This window comes from Melanerpes formicivorus, unplaced genomic scaffold (genome assembly GCF_026170545.1).
Source record: "Melanerpes formicivorus ecotype bairdi unplaced genomic scaffold, bMelFor1.0.p_v2 SCAF_8, whole genome shotgun sequence".
In the NCBI taxonomy this organism is placed as follows: Eukaryota; Metazoa; Chordata; class Aves; order Piciformes; family Picidae; genus Melanerpes; species Melanerpes formicivorus.
Genome location: NW_027142360.1, coordinates 16,662,326 through 16,676,122, shown reverse-complemented (window position 1 = coordinate 16,676,122; position 13,797 = coordinate 16,662,326). Strand labels below are relative to the sequence as shown.

At 38.4% G+C, this 13,797-nt stretch overlaps 1 protein-coding gene across 1 annotated transcript in view; it reads right to left on the bottom strand.

Annotated features, from left to right (window-relative positions):
• POLR3B (RNA polymerase III subunit B) overlaps positions 1–13,797 on the bottom strand; it is a 73,145-nt gene that overhangs the window by 31,454 nt on the left and 27,894 nt on the right. Inside the window, exons 15-19 of the mRNA XM_068142309.1 lie at positions 12,961–13,123; positions 10,626–10,779; positions 8,637–8,711; positions 7,372–7,470; positions 3,752–3,879 (exon numbers count right to left, since the gene is read on the bottom strand). Coding sequence (XP_067998410.1) covers positions 3,752–3,879; positions 7,372–7,470; positions 8,637–8,711; positions 10,626–10,779; positions 12,961–13,123 — 619 coding nt within the window. The remainder of the gene's footprint in view (positions 1–3,751; positions 3,880–7,371; positions 7,471–8,636; positions 8,712–10,625; positions 10,780–12,960; positions 13,124–13,797) is intronic.

The following is a 13,797-nucleotide window of genomic DNA, read 5'->3' as shown; positions in this document are numbered from 1 at the left end:
ATCCAATTCTGTGCTGTATTGCTTACAACAACATTAAACTGTACAAAATTCACAGGGATACAAAAATCAATCCACTTCAGATACAAGCCAAAAGGGCTACCATTGGTCATGCCAATAAAAAAAATTGCTGCACTTCTGTATTTCCCCTGACTTCACCATGGATTTTCTACTATTTTGTCCTTTCATATGAGCACAAATCAACAGAAGGAGAAGCACAGTTTCTAAATGGTACACTGAACCTGTGCAGAGGGCTCCAACTCAGCTCAGATTTTCAGAGGACTTGCATTAAATGAACTGGAGGTTCAGTATTTGACATACACTTTCCATTGGAGAAAGATTAAGAAGTCAGTTTAAATGGTTACGGGTAAACTGGGGGAAGTAGTCTGCCTCCTTTCTGTACTAAGACTTCTCTGCCTCCTACCAGGGAGAGAAGAGCTGACTAAAAGAGACCATGTTGCAGAGCACAAAAAGTGTTCCTCAAAGAGCAGAGGCAGAACTGAGATGTGGGTGCAAAACACCCAGGTCCAGCTGTGATAACCAGCAACAGGCAAGGTTTTTCTTGAGTTTCAGTTCTCTGCAGATCAGCTAGCTGTACAAAACCTGGGAGCACTTTAGCTCTCAGCCCACCAACGAGCCTTTCACAACTGTCAAAACCTAACAATGCCAAACACTCAGTTCCTTGAAGCATTTGTCTTCTCATTTCTTACACATTCAGCAGGTTATAGTACAGGGCAAAGCAGCATATTAAGGGGTTTGCTATTTCATGGGTGCAAAACAGAAGGTACGTGGCACAGTATCAAAGAAGCTGCTTCAACATCAACCTCTGCATCAAAGCTCTTGCTCACCTACCACTGTCCTCAAATACTTCCTGCTCTTTCACAGGCCATGGCAATAATTAATACCCAGACCCTCCTTCCCTTACTCAAGCCTTGCATTTTGACAGTAGGGTCAGAAACAGAACACACAGTTGGGCTGTGAGAGGGTACGGCTTGCTTTGTGTACCCACACTGCCGTTTCCACAGTGCCTGTGCTCTGTGGCAGGTTACTAGCAGGAGAATGTTGAAGCTCTCATTTCTTACATTAGGCAACAACACTTCACACTGTGCAAAATTCACTAATGTTCTGTGTCCAGTGGAACTGAAAAGCTCCATTTAAAATGATTTCCCTAATTATAGGAGCCTTTGATCCTCTTAAACACTGTTTTAGAAACACATGGAATGCAAATGGTACAGGGTCTTGTATTTTAATCTTGAGCACTTCTCAAATTTTAAGCTACAGCTGTTCATTGAAATGTCAACGTTCAACTGAGATTCTTGCAGCTGCTGTTGCATTTGCCACCTAATCATAACTTCCCCTTAGACTTACAGTTCAACCTGCCACATATGGTAAATTATTAATGCCAAAACAGAGGGATTTCATTTTTATTTCATTTCACTAAAATCCAGTTTGCTCAGTAAGCACAGCCCTAGTCCCCCAACAAGACGACTCATTCTGTCCACAGAAGGGAGATATCTTTCAAGATATTTAGTGTTATCCTGCAGAAACCCTAGTATTTTAATACCTAACACTTGTCAGGGATATTGGATTACAGACTCTATTGCAAACCCTGACATTCACCCTCCATTTACTGGTGCTTTCACATCTTTCCCTAGCTTGGCCTTCCTTAAAAGAAGAGCAGACCGTCCCAAGGCGCTGGCACAGCTCTGTGACGTGGTCAGAGGGGGTCAGTGTTGAGTAGCACAAGGCTCTCCATTCCTAGTCTGGGCCCCAGAGCTCCCTTCATATCCCCAGGTTTTGACAACTGAGGGAGTGACACAGTGGACTTGGACATGAGACTCTCCCCATGTCAGTGTTGGACTAGGAGCTGCTCTGCAATTTCAGGATGAAAAAGAAAGTACGAAGGGCAGGTAATCACTTAAAGGTGGGCGTCTGAAGCATTTTCTCACATCTCTTCATAAATACCAACAGAAAAAATTCTGTGCAATGTTTCAGAAATATCCTCTAGGTCACATTTCATCAATAAGCATTGAGAAAAATCTTTTCTGCCCTATCTTTTCTGCCACTTAGAGTGGCTTTTTATTTAGCCGTTACTACAGAAAAATTCAGGTGTTTGCAGACACTTCAGGCAGAGGAAAATACAGCTCAGGTCATGTGCCAACTTTTAAAATGTACTTTTATCTAGCTGCTTATTCTTTAAGTCAGGTGTTTTGTCATAACAAACCGAAACAAAGGCTTTTTTTATTGCTCAAGATATTCAATGGCTTTTGTGTTCCTAGCGTCAGCAGGAACGTCAGAGGATTGTATCCAAGGAGCTAAATGTGCAAGACCTAGGGTCAAAGCAGCTGAATACACCAACCTCAGAAAACACAGACAATGAATTGCAAATGACACTCAAAACAAAACGGGAAAAAAAACCTTCACACAGAAAACTACAAAAGAACTCCACAGATACTGAATTGGCTTTCTGTACACACTGATCCTGCTTAACTGTGTGTGGTAACTAACCAAACCTTCTGAGACTAATAGTCATAAAATAGAGACTCGGGGGTGGGAGAAAGATAATGGGATGGGGGAGAACTGTAAGGAAAAAGATTGCATTGCTCTTCTTTTATTTGTTTTTTAAAAATATATATTTAAAAGGGAGGACATGCATCTGGTGCTATTTTTCTACTATGTGGATGTGCTGAACATGACACTTTAGCATAAGGCAGTAAGTTTGCTACTAATTCTGCTAGAGGAGTCTCACAAAAGGTGCAGTGTTTTGGTATCAAACACAGGGCACAAAACAAATGGTTTAGTAAACCTAACAGAAGTGGCAGTTTTTTCATGACACAGAGTTGCTCTGTAGCTCTCAGCTTGCAAGCAAGCCATCAATACAAGACACAAAACTGGCATCCACAGCACAAGTCTGAATACAGCTGTCTGCACTGACATCCTACATGGTCAGGTTCTTCTTAGAACTTACTCTGGCTTGATTGTGGGCCATATGACGTGGATACTATAATGCTAGTTTAGTTGTACATTAAAGGAAGGATTAGAAATGACTAGTGTCTGTTACCCACAGCAGCGAAATTACAAAATGATTGAGTTTTAATGACCACTACTGCATTTTAAAAGGCAATTACTAAGCAGTTTGGTTTCAGTCATTTTGCTGAGAGGCCGTTACTTGTCCTCTTCATCCAAAACAGAAAAGTCCCAAATCTAAGCTACAGCTGCAGGAAGTGTCCTCTCTTTCACATTGTGATTCTTCTTATTCTCTAATGTCAATGTAACTACTTATTTATTTATTTATTTATAGGGCATCTACTCAACTATTCAGGGAAATTCTTCTCTTCTTGCTCTGTCTCTTTGTGAGAGCACTTTTTTAACTCTTTTTGTCTGGAAACCCACAGCAAATCACAGCATAAAGAGGGAGAGGAAAAAAAAAAAGGCCACTCACTTTGCCAATCCTGCAGCTACACTGAAAACTTGAAAGTCATGATGATTACCAAAAAACTCCCCAAGCAAGCAAGAAAAAAAGCAATAGTGCTCCAGCTTCTACAATTTTCTTTTAAATGTGGTTGTTTTTTCCTTTCATTTTTATTTTTTCAAACTTTCAGAGGTAGATTCCTTAAAGCTAAAGAAATGCTCTTTTTCCTCTTCCTAGCAAAACTTTTATGTGAACTAGAAAAGAGTTTCTCTGGTTTGTCACTTTTGCTACACACCTTCAAAACCTACATAACACTCATAAAAGAAATAAAGACTGTCTTACCCATTGCTTGTTTCCCCATGGCACACTGGTAAGTATTTCTTGGGGACTGGTTGTGGTGAGGATATGGAATCAGTCCAGCACAGACCCCAAGAAGCGTGAAAGGCTCAATCTCCAAATGTGTTGTATCTCTTAAAAGAAGGAATACCAATTAGAGCAGCTTTGTGAACAAACATCTCAACCTAAACTTACTTAATTTTGAATACTTCAGTTCTGTTCAGGAAAATCTAAGTCACTAGGACATCTCTGTATGGATTCACTGTAGGATTTTTATCTATTTAAAAATGCAACCCAAACCTTCCATTTGGTTTTAAAGTGTTTCCACATGGAAAGAAATGAAGGAGAAACAAATGAGGGTTTAAGAAGTTCCACAGAGGAGAAGCCTCCAAATAACAACAACCTGAGGGAGAGCTCAGTAAGACAATAAAACATCACTTTATACAGTAACACCCAAAACTACTTAAGGAATGTCTTCTCATGTAATGAGAGTCCTCCAAAATTACCAGTCTCAGAGATCTAGAAATCCACTGGGAAAGCAAAGCAAAGAAGAGCAAGATGGATTCAGGTATTGAAAAAAAAAATAGAAAGTATAGTTTTAGCTTTTCAGGGTCAATTCTATGTTATTAGTTAGAGGGAAAACATCTGTGTTCAAACCAGAACCAGTGCCATGGTGATTTGGCATAATAAAACACTATTTGTAAAGCTCTGTAAATATTTTGGAGATGATTATGTTATTAAAAGGTAGTACTGACGAGAACTAAAAAGACAGGCACAAGGAGTGAAGACAGATAACAAAATTTGTTCTACCTGGCATGAGCTTCAGAGGAGAAAGTCACTGCTCAATAAAGGCAATTAAATCATAGCGTGCATTAGGATGCAAGTGGAGTGACTAATATCTAAGGATGCAGTGTACAATAAAGCTTGGCTGGAGCAGATCTGTTTTTTAAATCAAGATAAGTCACTAGGAAATGGAGAATTTTGAAATAAAGATAATTATAACTAAACCTATCCAAAGCATTTCTTTCACAGTATTCTGGAGTTACTACACAGAGCTCGGGCTTAGGCATACATTACTTCTCACACACACCTACACCCCCTTGCATTTTGAAAATCCCATCTTTAATGTTTGATTTATCTTGGGAGACTTCTAAAAATTAAACCAGTTTTAACTAAAGTTTAATACTTTCCAATAATTTCCTTTGCAAAAGCCATTATTATGACAACACTCAAAAGACAGCAAAACATCACAAGCTCAAAAATGCTGACAAATTACCCACAAGCACATACAGACAAGAAGCAGCAGGAACTGACATAGACAATGCATGTAATACTGGGAAAAACTCAATCTGAAAAAATCTGGAAATCCTGAGGGGAAAGCCTAGAGAAATTATCTGTCAGTCCCAGAATTCTTTATAAATCACAGAACCCTAAAAATCAGCTGCTGGCCAGAGGGTAGCCACTATTTCTTTCCACTTGATAAAAAGCAGCTATGCTAATTGAAGCCTGTCTTACAAAAGTACAAATGGCAGAATCTCAATTGCAGTCAAGTAATTGCAAAATGGTCTCAAGAGCCACTAGCAAACTTAAAGCACAGACTGCTCCCCCACTCTGTAGAACTTCACAGAACTGTTGATGCTTTTCAAACATTAAATCAAGAGGTTTAAGCCTTCCTGATAGTGGAGTTAGATTTCTTCAGAAGGTACAAGCACATGGAACCACACACACATTTTCAGATAGGGTATTCCATGCAAATATTTTTCCACTGAGATCAATCCTATTTCAATGAAAGAAAATGCAAATTATGTGGATCCTAGTATTTCGTGAAGTATTCCACAGTGCTAATGAGAGAACTTCAGACTTTACATGGCTGTTCATTTCTACAAGTCAAAATTGCACTGCCAGAAATGGCTCTAAGAAAAGTAGACATGAGTTTGAAAAACAGAGTTTTAAATAGGTAAGGAAGAAATTCAACACATTAAATAGAATCAAATCCTCCAAAGATTGGAGGACTGGAAAAGTAAAGAGAGGACACTGTAGCTAAAAGAGGCCCTGATTACAAAAGCAGGAATGTTAATGGGACACCTCACAATAGTGATTGTATCAGTTGTGTTACCAGAACAAGTTGAACCAACATGGTCGTATCATTTAAAATGCAAGATGATCAGCTGGGTGAAAGGGGTATGAAAATCAACTACTTAAGGTGTAGGAAGAATCATTACTAACCACAAAGAGCAATGTGCACATAAGGTGCAAACTCAGACACTTACACCACTATCAGCTAGAAACATTGAAGCTAAACTCCAAACAAGTTCATGAACAACACAAGAATCTCCCAAACCTTTTGTCAGTTATTGCTGAGTGATTTCCTCACACTAGCCCACTGGAAGTTCACTGACTAAACAGTGATTTCCTCACAGCCAGACAACAGCCAGACAAGAGCATGCAAAACTAATTTCTTAAACTGATAAAGTCTTCAAAAGCTTTGGCATGAGCAATACAATTTAATTAGAAGAGTTAATGCATTTCATTTGGCAAAGGTTAAAGATAAACTGAAGGTCTCAACCAGCTCCACTGAAATCAATGATGTATTTCTATTGGCTTCCATAAGTACTTGATCAGAACAGAACCTTTAGGAATCGCATTTTCTGCATAAATCTGCTGATCAATAGAGATCAATGGAGATAATTTCTAATATCTTACATGCAGCCTACAGTTAACATGATATTATCAGAGAAGCATTAAAAGTAAAAAGATAGAAGGACTTAAAAATTAAAAGAATCCTTCCTTTCATGGGGACTCTTTAACCACAGTCACAAGATAGAGGGGAAAAAACCAAACCAGAAACAAAACCCAACCCAAACCAGAAACAAAACCCAACCCAAACCAGAAACAAAACCCAACCCAAACCAGAAACAAAACCCAAACCAAACCAGAAACAAAACCCAACCCAAACCAGAAACAAAACCCAACAGAAACAGATCACCAGGTCCTTCATGTATGCAGGAAACGAAAAAATCTGGTAATCCTTCTAAATAAAAAAATCACATACCAGGCATGGATTTAACATATATGGTAAGGAATACACAGCATGATACAGGCATTTTTATCAGGGGCTATTACACACCCAAAAGTCAAAAGGAACATTTAATTTCAATACTTCAGATATTTAGTGTGAACTGGTTGCCTAGGGTCCCTCTACAGCCATAAGAGAGAGTGCATGACAATCATGACATGATAAGATCGTCATTTAATAGTGGAACCATTTCTCTTCTGAATTCATGTTCAGTAAAATTACTTCTGATGAGCAGCACAATGATTAGAACAAAACCAAAGGTACATCCAGAGAACAAAAGGATATACCTTTAAGCTTTGCATACTTTTTAAAGAGTTAGAAGCAGGAACAGAAGTCTAAAACCCAAAAGCTAAACCACTTTTCGTACTGTCCCAAGGATAACTTAGGGTATGTGTAAGCAGACTTATTTATCTTTCAGCTGGAGTTGTTTCAATTGTTAGCATGGGAGCAATGTGTACATGTGAAAACGGTAACACTCATATGCTGGCATTTCAGAGTCACCCTATGAAAGTTTCCCCTGTGGCAGCACTCAGTCTGAATGCATACTTACTTATTAATTGTGTGTTCATAGAGCGCAATGTTACAGTCATTTTCTTCATTGACATCCAAATACTCAACGAGGCCTTCGTGCAAGAAGTCTTCAAAATTCCTACAGGTAATTAGAAAATTACACTAGAAGTACTGTTATATCTCTGCAAACCCAAGAAAACTACACAGTAAATACCTTGAAGGTATGTAACATGTAGAAGTCATACTAGGGAAATGTTCATGTAAAAGTTCCATGGGGTTTTTTTCAGTTAAGCCCTTGCCCATTCACTGCTTCACACTGTCTGACTGATCAATGTTATTTAGTTGAACAAGTAAGTAAAACCTTCCTGTATGTGCTCACCATCATTACTATAAAATACAAGCAAACAAAAGGGTAACTCACTAAGTTTTTGTGATGGCTTTACAAAATTTAGAGATAGATTTTTAATGCTTTTGTGTGGTTTTTTTAATGCTTAAACTAAGAATTGGCAAAGAGTTTCAGAACTAATTCAGAACGTGTCCAGAGAAGGGCAACAAAGCTGGTGAGGGGTTTGGAGCACAAGCCCTTTGAGAAGAGGCTGAGGGAGCTGGGGTTGCTTAGCCTGAAGAAGAGGAGACTCAGGAGACCTTATTGCTCTCTACAACTACATGAAGGGAGGTTGTAGCCAGGTGGGGTTGGTCTCTTCTCCCAGCAACCAGCACCAGAACAAGAGGACACAGTCTCAAGCTGCACCAGGGGAGGTTTAGGCTGGATGTTAGGAAGAAATTCTTCCCAGAAAGAGTGATTGGCCATTGGAATGGGCTGCCCGGGGAGGTGGTGGAGTCACCAACACTCGAGGTGTTTAGGAAGAGACTGGGTGAGGCACTTGGTGCTATGGGTTAGTTGATTAGATGGTGTTGGGTGACAGGTTGGACTTGATGATCTCAAAGGTCTTTTCCAACCTGGTTAATTCTATTCTATTGTTTATGACAGTCAGGTTGGTATTCCTTTGAATTGATTTTTCAGTCAGGAGAGAGACAATGCTGCCTTGGAACTTCCACTCACAGAAAACTGAGGCTGTAAGATGCATTTATTCTGTGGAATCACCAAATTTCATTGCAGTACCAAAATAAGAAGAGCAGATTTCATGAACAGAACCTCCCAATATACTAATTTTTAATTTATATAGAAGAGTGGACTTCTCCTCTACATAGCTAACCCCAACATAGTGAAATACTGACCAAGTGAAGTAATTCCACACAGTATTTACTTAGTGAAGATGAATGTGGTCTACTTGAATCGTGTACCTGTATCCCTGAGCCAGTTCTTCCATATGTTTGTTTGTAACAGCAGGCTGTTGCTTCTTAACAATTATGTAGGGTCTACAATTAATAAAAGAAAGAAGAAAAAAAATTTTCATCATAGCAAATACTTAAGTAGGTAACTTTATTTACACTTGCAAGAAGAACCCTGCATAGGCACAACTTATTTTGTAAACCACTTTCAGAATGTATCCTCCTTATACTGATAGAGCCACATAAATACAATCAGTGATTATTCAGCCCTTGGCTGGATACACAGACATCCTTAACTGAGTAGGAGGCCTTTCCCCCCCATAATCTTTAATATTGTTACCATTTTACCTGGTTTTAAAAGATTTAATTTTACCTAAACTATGAAGCTAGGAACAGCATCAAGTTCTATGGATATCCCAGGGACTTCATACAACACTGAGTAAGCAGTTTGTGCTCAACTATACATTCTACGCAAGAATGTGTTTTGCTGTTGCTTACATGGCATAAAATGCAGGCATTCACTAGGGGTGACTTCAGATTAATCCATAAATTTCAATGGCACACGGATCTCTGAAGGCTTCCTTACCAGAAGGAAACACTGACACAAAGGATGGCATGCACGAATGAAACATTGAGGGTTGTTGCTATTTGGACAAGTCACTCTTATAAAGAGTGGCAAATAGCTACAAGATACTTGTGGAGTTCACTTTGAAGTCTAAATAACTGTTTGAAGACTAATGAGCATTTTTAAACGGTCAGTAGGGGCATCTGAACAATTGCAGGGTGGGAAGTGCCACAAAGCACACTTGGCAAACTCCTGGAAACCTGTGTGATTGCACTTGTCTTTATTTTACCAATTGGAAGCTTTGCTGCATCTCCAAACCTGCAGAATGGCTGATATTAGCCCTGACTGGAATAGTGATTTCTCTGACAGTGAGTATGCCCCTACCCTGGATCTCCTGACCAGTTATGATTAACTGATGGTTTGTACATGCACTATTTTGAAGCCTCTAGTGTGCCTCAAACTGCATTCAACATGCACTGAGATTCAATTAATAAATGAGGAGGAATGCCAACTGCAGATGTGGTTGCTGCTGCTTTAAAGTGTGCACAAAATAAACACACAGCTAGTCAATGCCAAAACATGCATATATATATTAACTCATTCTGCCTCTCCCAATCTCTGCTTTGTTCCCCTTTCATGCCTTGTTCTTTAAGCTAATTACTTGGCCTGGGAGAGGTTTCACTTGTAAATAACCTAGTACAGTGCTGCCATAATGCCCTAGCTTCTACTATAAATCAATCTCATTTTCCATCTCAAAACACAACTTGTGTTCCACTCTTCCTGATTTTGGCTAGCCAATACTGTTTTTGCTTTTCTCTGTGACATGACTGTTATTCAGGCAGTTTAATAAAGAGCATAAGCACATTAAGGCTAAGACCCTCCTTATAGGCTTATTGAATTCTCTACCTACATCAAGGTAAGCAATGAAATAAACCAGAACTGTGAAACATACTTCATATTATCACTAACAGTTATACATGTGCCAGGAAGTATTGCACCAGAAGGCTCTTAAAGACAATGTGTAACTCCTTATTCTAAAATATGGTATCACATCCAGGGGTTATCAGGTGAGTGGCTGCCTGTTTCTGACTTCACAGGAAGTAAAAATCCCTTCCTAGGACATTGGACTTTACCACAGTTGCAGATGAGGTTGATTTTATTCCTCCCTCCATTTTTCTTTTCTTTTTTTCCCCAAAGTAGAAGAAACATTTTGAATTGTATTCACAGACAAAACAGATGTATTTGGTCTCCTGTAAGTTGTTTGACTATGTTTCTCAGACCTGTCAGTTTTGAATGAGGGTTATTCATGCAGAAAGGAGATTCTCAAGCCCTACCAAGTTTGCTTAAATCTGTACTCCTAGCTGGGTGTATTTACAGTGCATAAACCAGTGTTTGTAAGAAGTCCACTGGTGAGATACTTCTGACCAGATATTTACCTGCACAATCTCCCTCCATCAGAGGAAATATAGACACATCTGTCAGAAAGATTTGTAGAGATGGAAACAAATTCATTGATATAACCTGCTCGACGCATTATCCGAAACGTGTTGACTAATTTCTGATGATCCCGTATGACACCAAGGATGTTACCTATGTCAGAAAGAATAAATTCAAGGTGCATTCTTGGCATATCCTAAACTCCACTTGCAAATCATCATCACACCCAGCAGGCATAGAACTACATTCTACTTCTTGCAAATAAGAGTTGTCGTACATTTGCCCTTTTCTGACATAAAAAAGACTTAGATTTTTGCCTTTCTGTAAATCCAAAGTATCAGAATTCCACAGGTGATCTGATTGTCTCCAAACAGCTTTAAAAAGCAAGCTTTCTAAATTATGTGGTTCATTCAGCTTTCTTCAAGTATGTTTCTGCTCAGGTGCCCTTTAACTGATTAGTGTACCAGCAAACAACACTTCTGAAGCCTACAATTTCACCCCTACTCAAATGGATCCGAAGTTTCCAAGAACACACCAAGGAACTGTCCTGCTCCCATGTCAGAAATTTTAGAAAGAATAGAATAGAATAGGAATAGAATAGAATAGGAATAGAATAGAATAAACCAGACCAGGTTGGAAGAGACCTTCAAGATCATCGTGTCCAATCTATCATCCAACACCACCCAACCAACTAAACCATGCAACCAAGCACCCTATGAAGTCTCCTCCTGAACACCTCCAGTGATGGTGACTCCACCACCTCCTCGGGCAGCCCATTCTAATGGGCAATCACTCTCTCTGTGTAAAACTTCCAAATCTTTTGATAGATGTGATCACTCATCACAGCACCAGAATTCTGCCTTCAGGAACCGAGCTCAACAATCTACCGCTATCTAGCAGTGCACTTTAGCACATACTTAACTATTTGGATGCAGGATGTCCAAACGAGAGTAAAATTCATTTAAAGGGTCACCTGGCCAAGTCAATCTTGATATATAAAATACAAAATGGTATGGTGCCATTTTAAACAAAATGTTCAAAGAGGAGACAAAGCATGACAGTTTAGGGAGTTTCTAAGACAATACAAAGGTCTTTATAGATGAAAGGATTTGTACGTAACAGATTTTTCTGGCCTCTCAGGTCACCAGTTTAAATCAGAATCAAGTTAGCCACCTAGAAGCTTGAACATTTTTATGGATTAAACCCACAAACCAATAAATTGAACAGTAAATTATTTTGCTTCATGTAGTACTAGATTATCTACATTTGGGACATCTTATTCCATATCACAAACTGAGTTTATGAAGGAAGAATCCAATATATCTTCTCTGCACTCTCCTTTGGACCATGAAATGACACAGAAAAGAGTGCACGTTGTTTCACTTAACCCTATCTTTAACATATTGCTGCAGAAAAGCAGAGCAAAGGAATGCAGCTTGGTCAAATGCTGCTTTCATGTTATTGGGAAAAGGCAGGACTGAAGAACAACTGCAATTTAATTCAAAGGTAAATGGAGATTTTCATGATGATAGACATTAAATGCCTGGAAGTGGATGCTGTTGAGAAAGGGCTATTTTGAAACCACTGTTGCAGTTTTCAAGCTGTTGGTATTTTGAAATCTGCTATCATAATATCTGTTGATTTAGAAAAGCTAAAAGATCAGTTGTAAAAGGAACACAAACACACAGCCACAAAGCACATATGCCAAATCATTCCTTTAACAAAGAAAAGAGGTCAGTTTTCTAAGGCCTCAATTTTTCTAATCATTCACAAAGCAAGCTCCCCTTTGAAAGGTAATTTTGAAGCTAATTGCTGGACTTCACAATTAGTATTTCTGTTTTCAAATGCACTTGAATGAATGTATGTAAAAATCCATAAAGATTACAGTAATATCAAATATCTTCTGTGAATGAAGCTCTGAATTTATAAAGTTACTACAAATTTAGCAGCATTATTTTCTTGTAAAAGTGTTTTATGAATGGCACCTCATTTGGTGAATGCCTGCAAACACCCAAACAAATCTGTAACAGAATGTACATATTTTTGTGCCTGTCTATGCAAATGTGCTTAAAAGCAGTACTGAAATTTGGAGAAGCTTCAATTTCCTACTTACACATATCTGCAGTCAAGAGTTCTGACTACACCATTTCAGAAAACTAAGCCACATCATCTGGCCTGTCTGCCTAACACTATCAAAATATTTACAGATTAAATTATCTACAGGTGGAAAATGGCATCTGCAGCTCACTGTGCTCCAAAAACTGTTGGCGGGTTTCCGAAGTCTAACTCTCAATCAGCGACAAATTAGAGGCAGACTGCTGAAAAGTTACATACCATTAAGGAAAACAAGGAACACATTTGGATAAGAAAGTTCTTCACCACAGAGCAAGTTGACATCTTCAACCCCAAGATTACTAGCCAATTTAATAATCGGGCCATCCTCCATATCTGTAGTAATGTGAGTCATGAGGGCAAGGTTTTTAACCAAACCGCAAGCCTAAAACAAGAACAACCTTCTTTTATTCATTGGATTCCACATTATTAACACTACACATGTATTTTTTTCTTCCAGAACTATATTTATTTAAAAAAATAAAAATATCAAAATATCAAAGTGTAAAGTGAAAGAAATGAAACAAATTAACTACACTGAAAATCAGAAGGGAAGAAAATTCTCTATCTCACTGAAATGTAGTTTTAGTATTTACAAGCTAATAAGAAATACAAACTTTAAAGTTAGACTTCTTCAGTTATCCAATTCTGTATAGCCCTATGTCTCCCTTCAAGGCAACTTGGAAGCATAACAGATATACAGAATTAGTCTGTTTCTCTATCTCCCAGATATTCTGTATGTTCTAACACAAACTTCCACATTTTCAAATGAAAAATATCCAAGTATCATATTCAGTGCAATTTTATTTCAGCTGCTTAATGAGGTTAGCTCAAATTGACTACATGTTTATGTCAGTAAGTTCAGAGTTCACTCAGTACTTTCTGTTCAGGGAAAATAAAAGAAATAAAAAGGGATGAAAAACAAACAAACAAAAAGACTGCCAGCATCAATCATTTGTTGAAACAGTTGAATGGTGTCTTTAAAACACAAAAAGGTGTTTTTGTTCCCCAAGCTAAAGGCTTTTCCATACAACCAAATTATTTATCAACAGTTTCTTC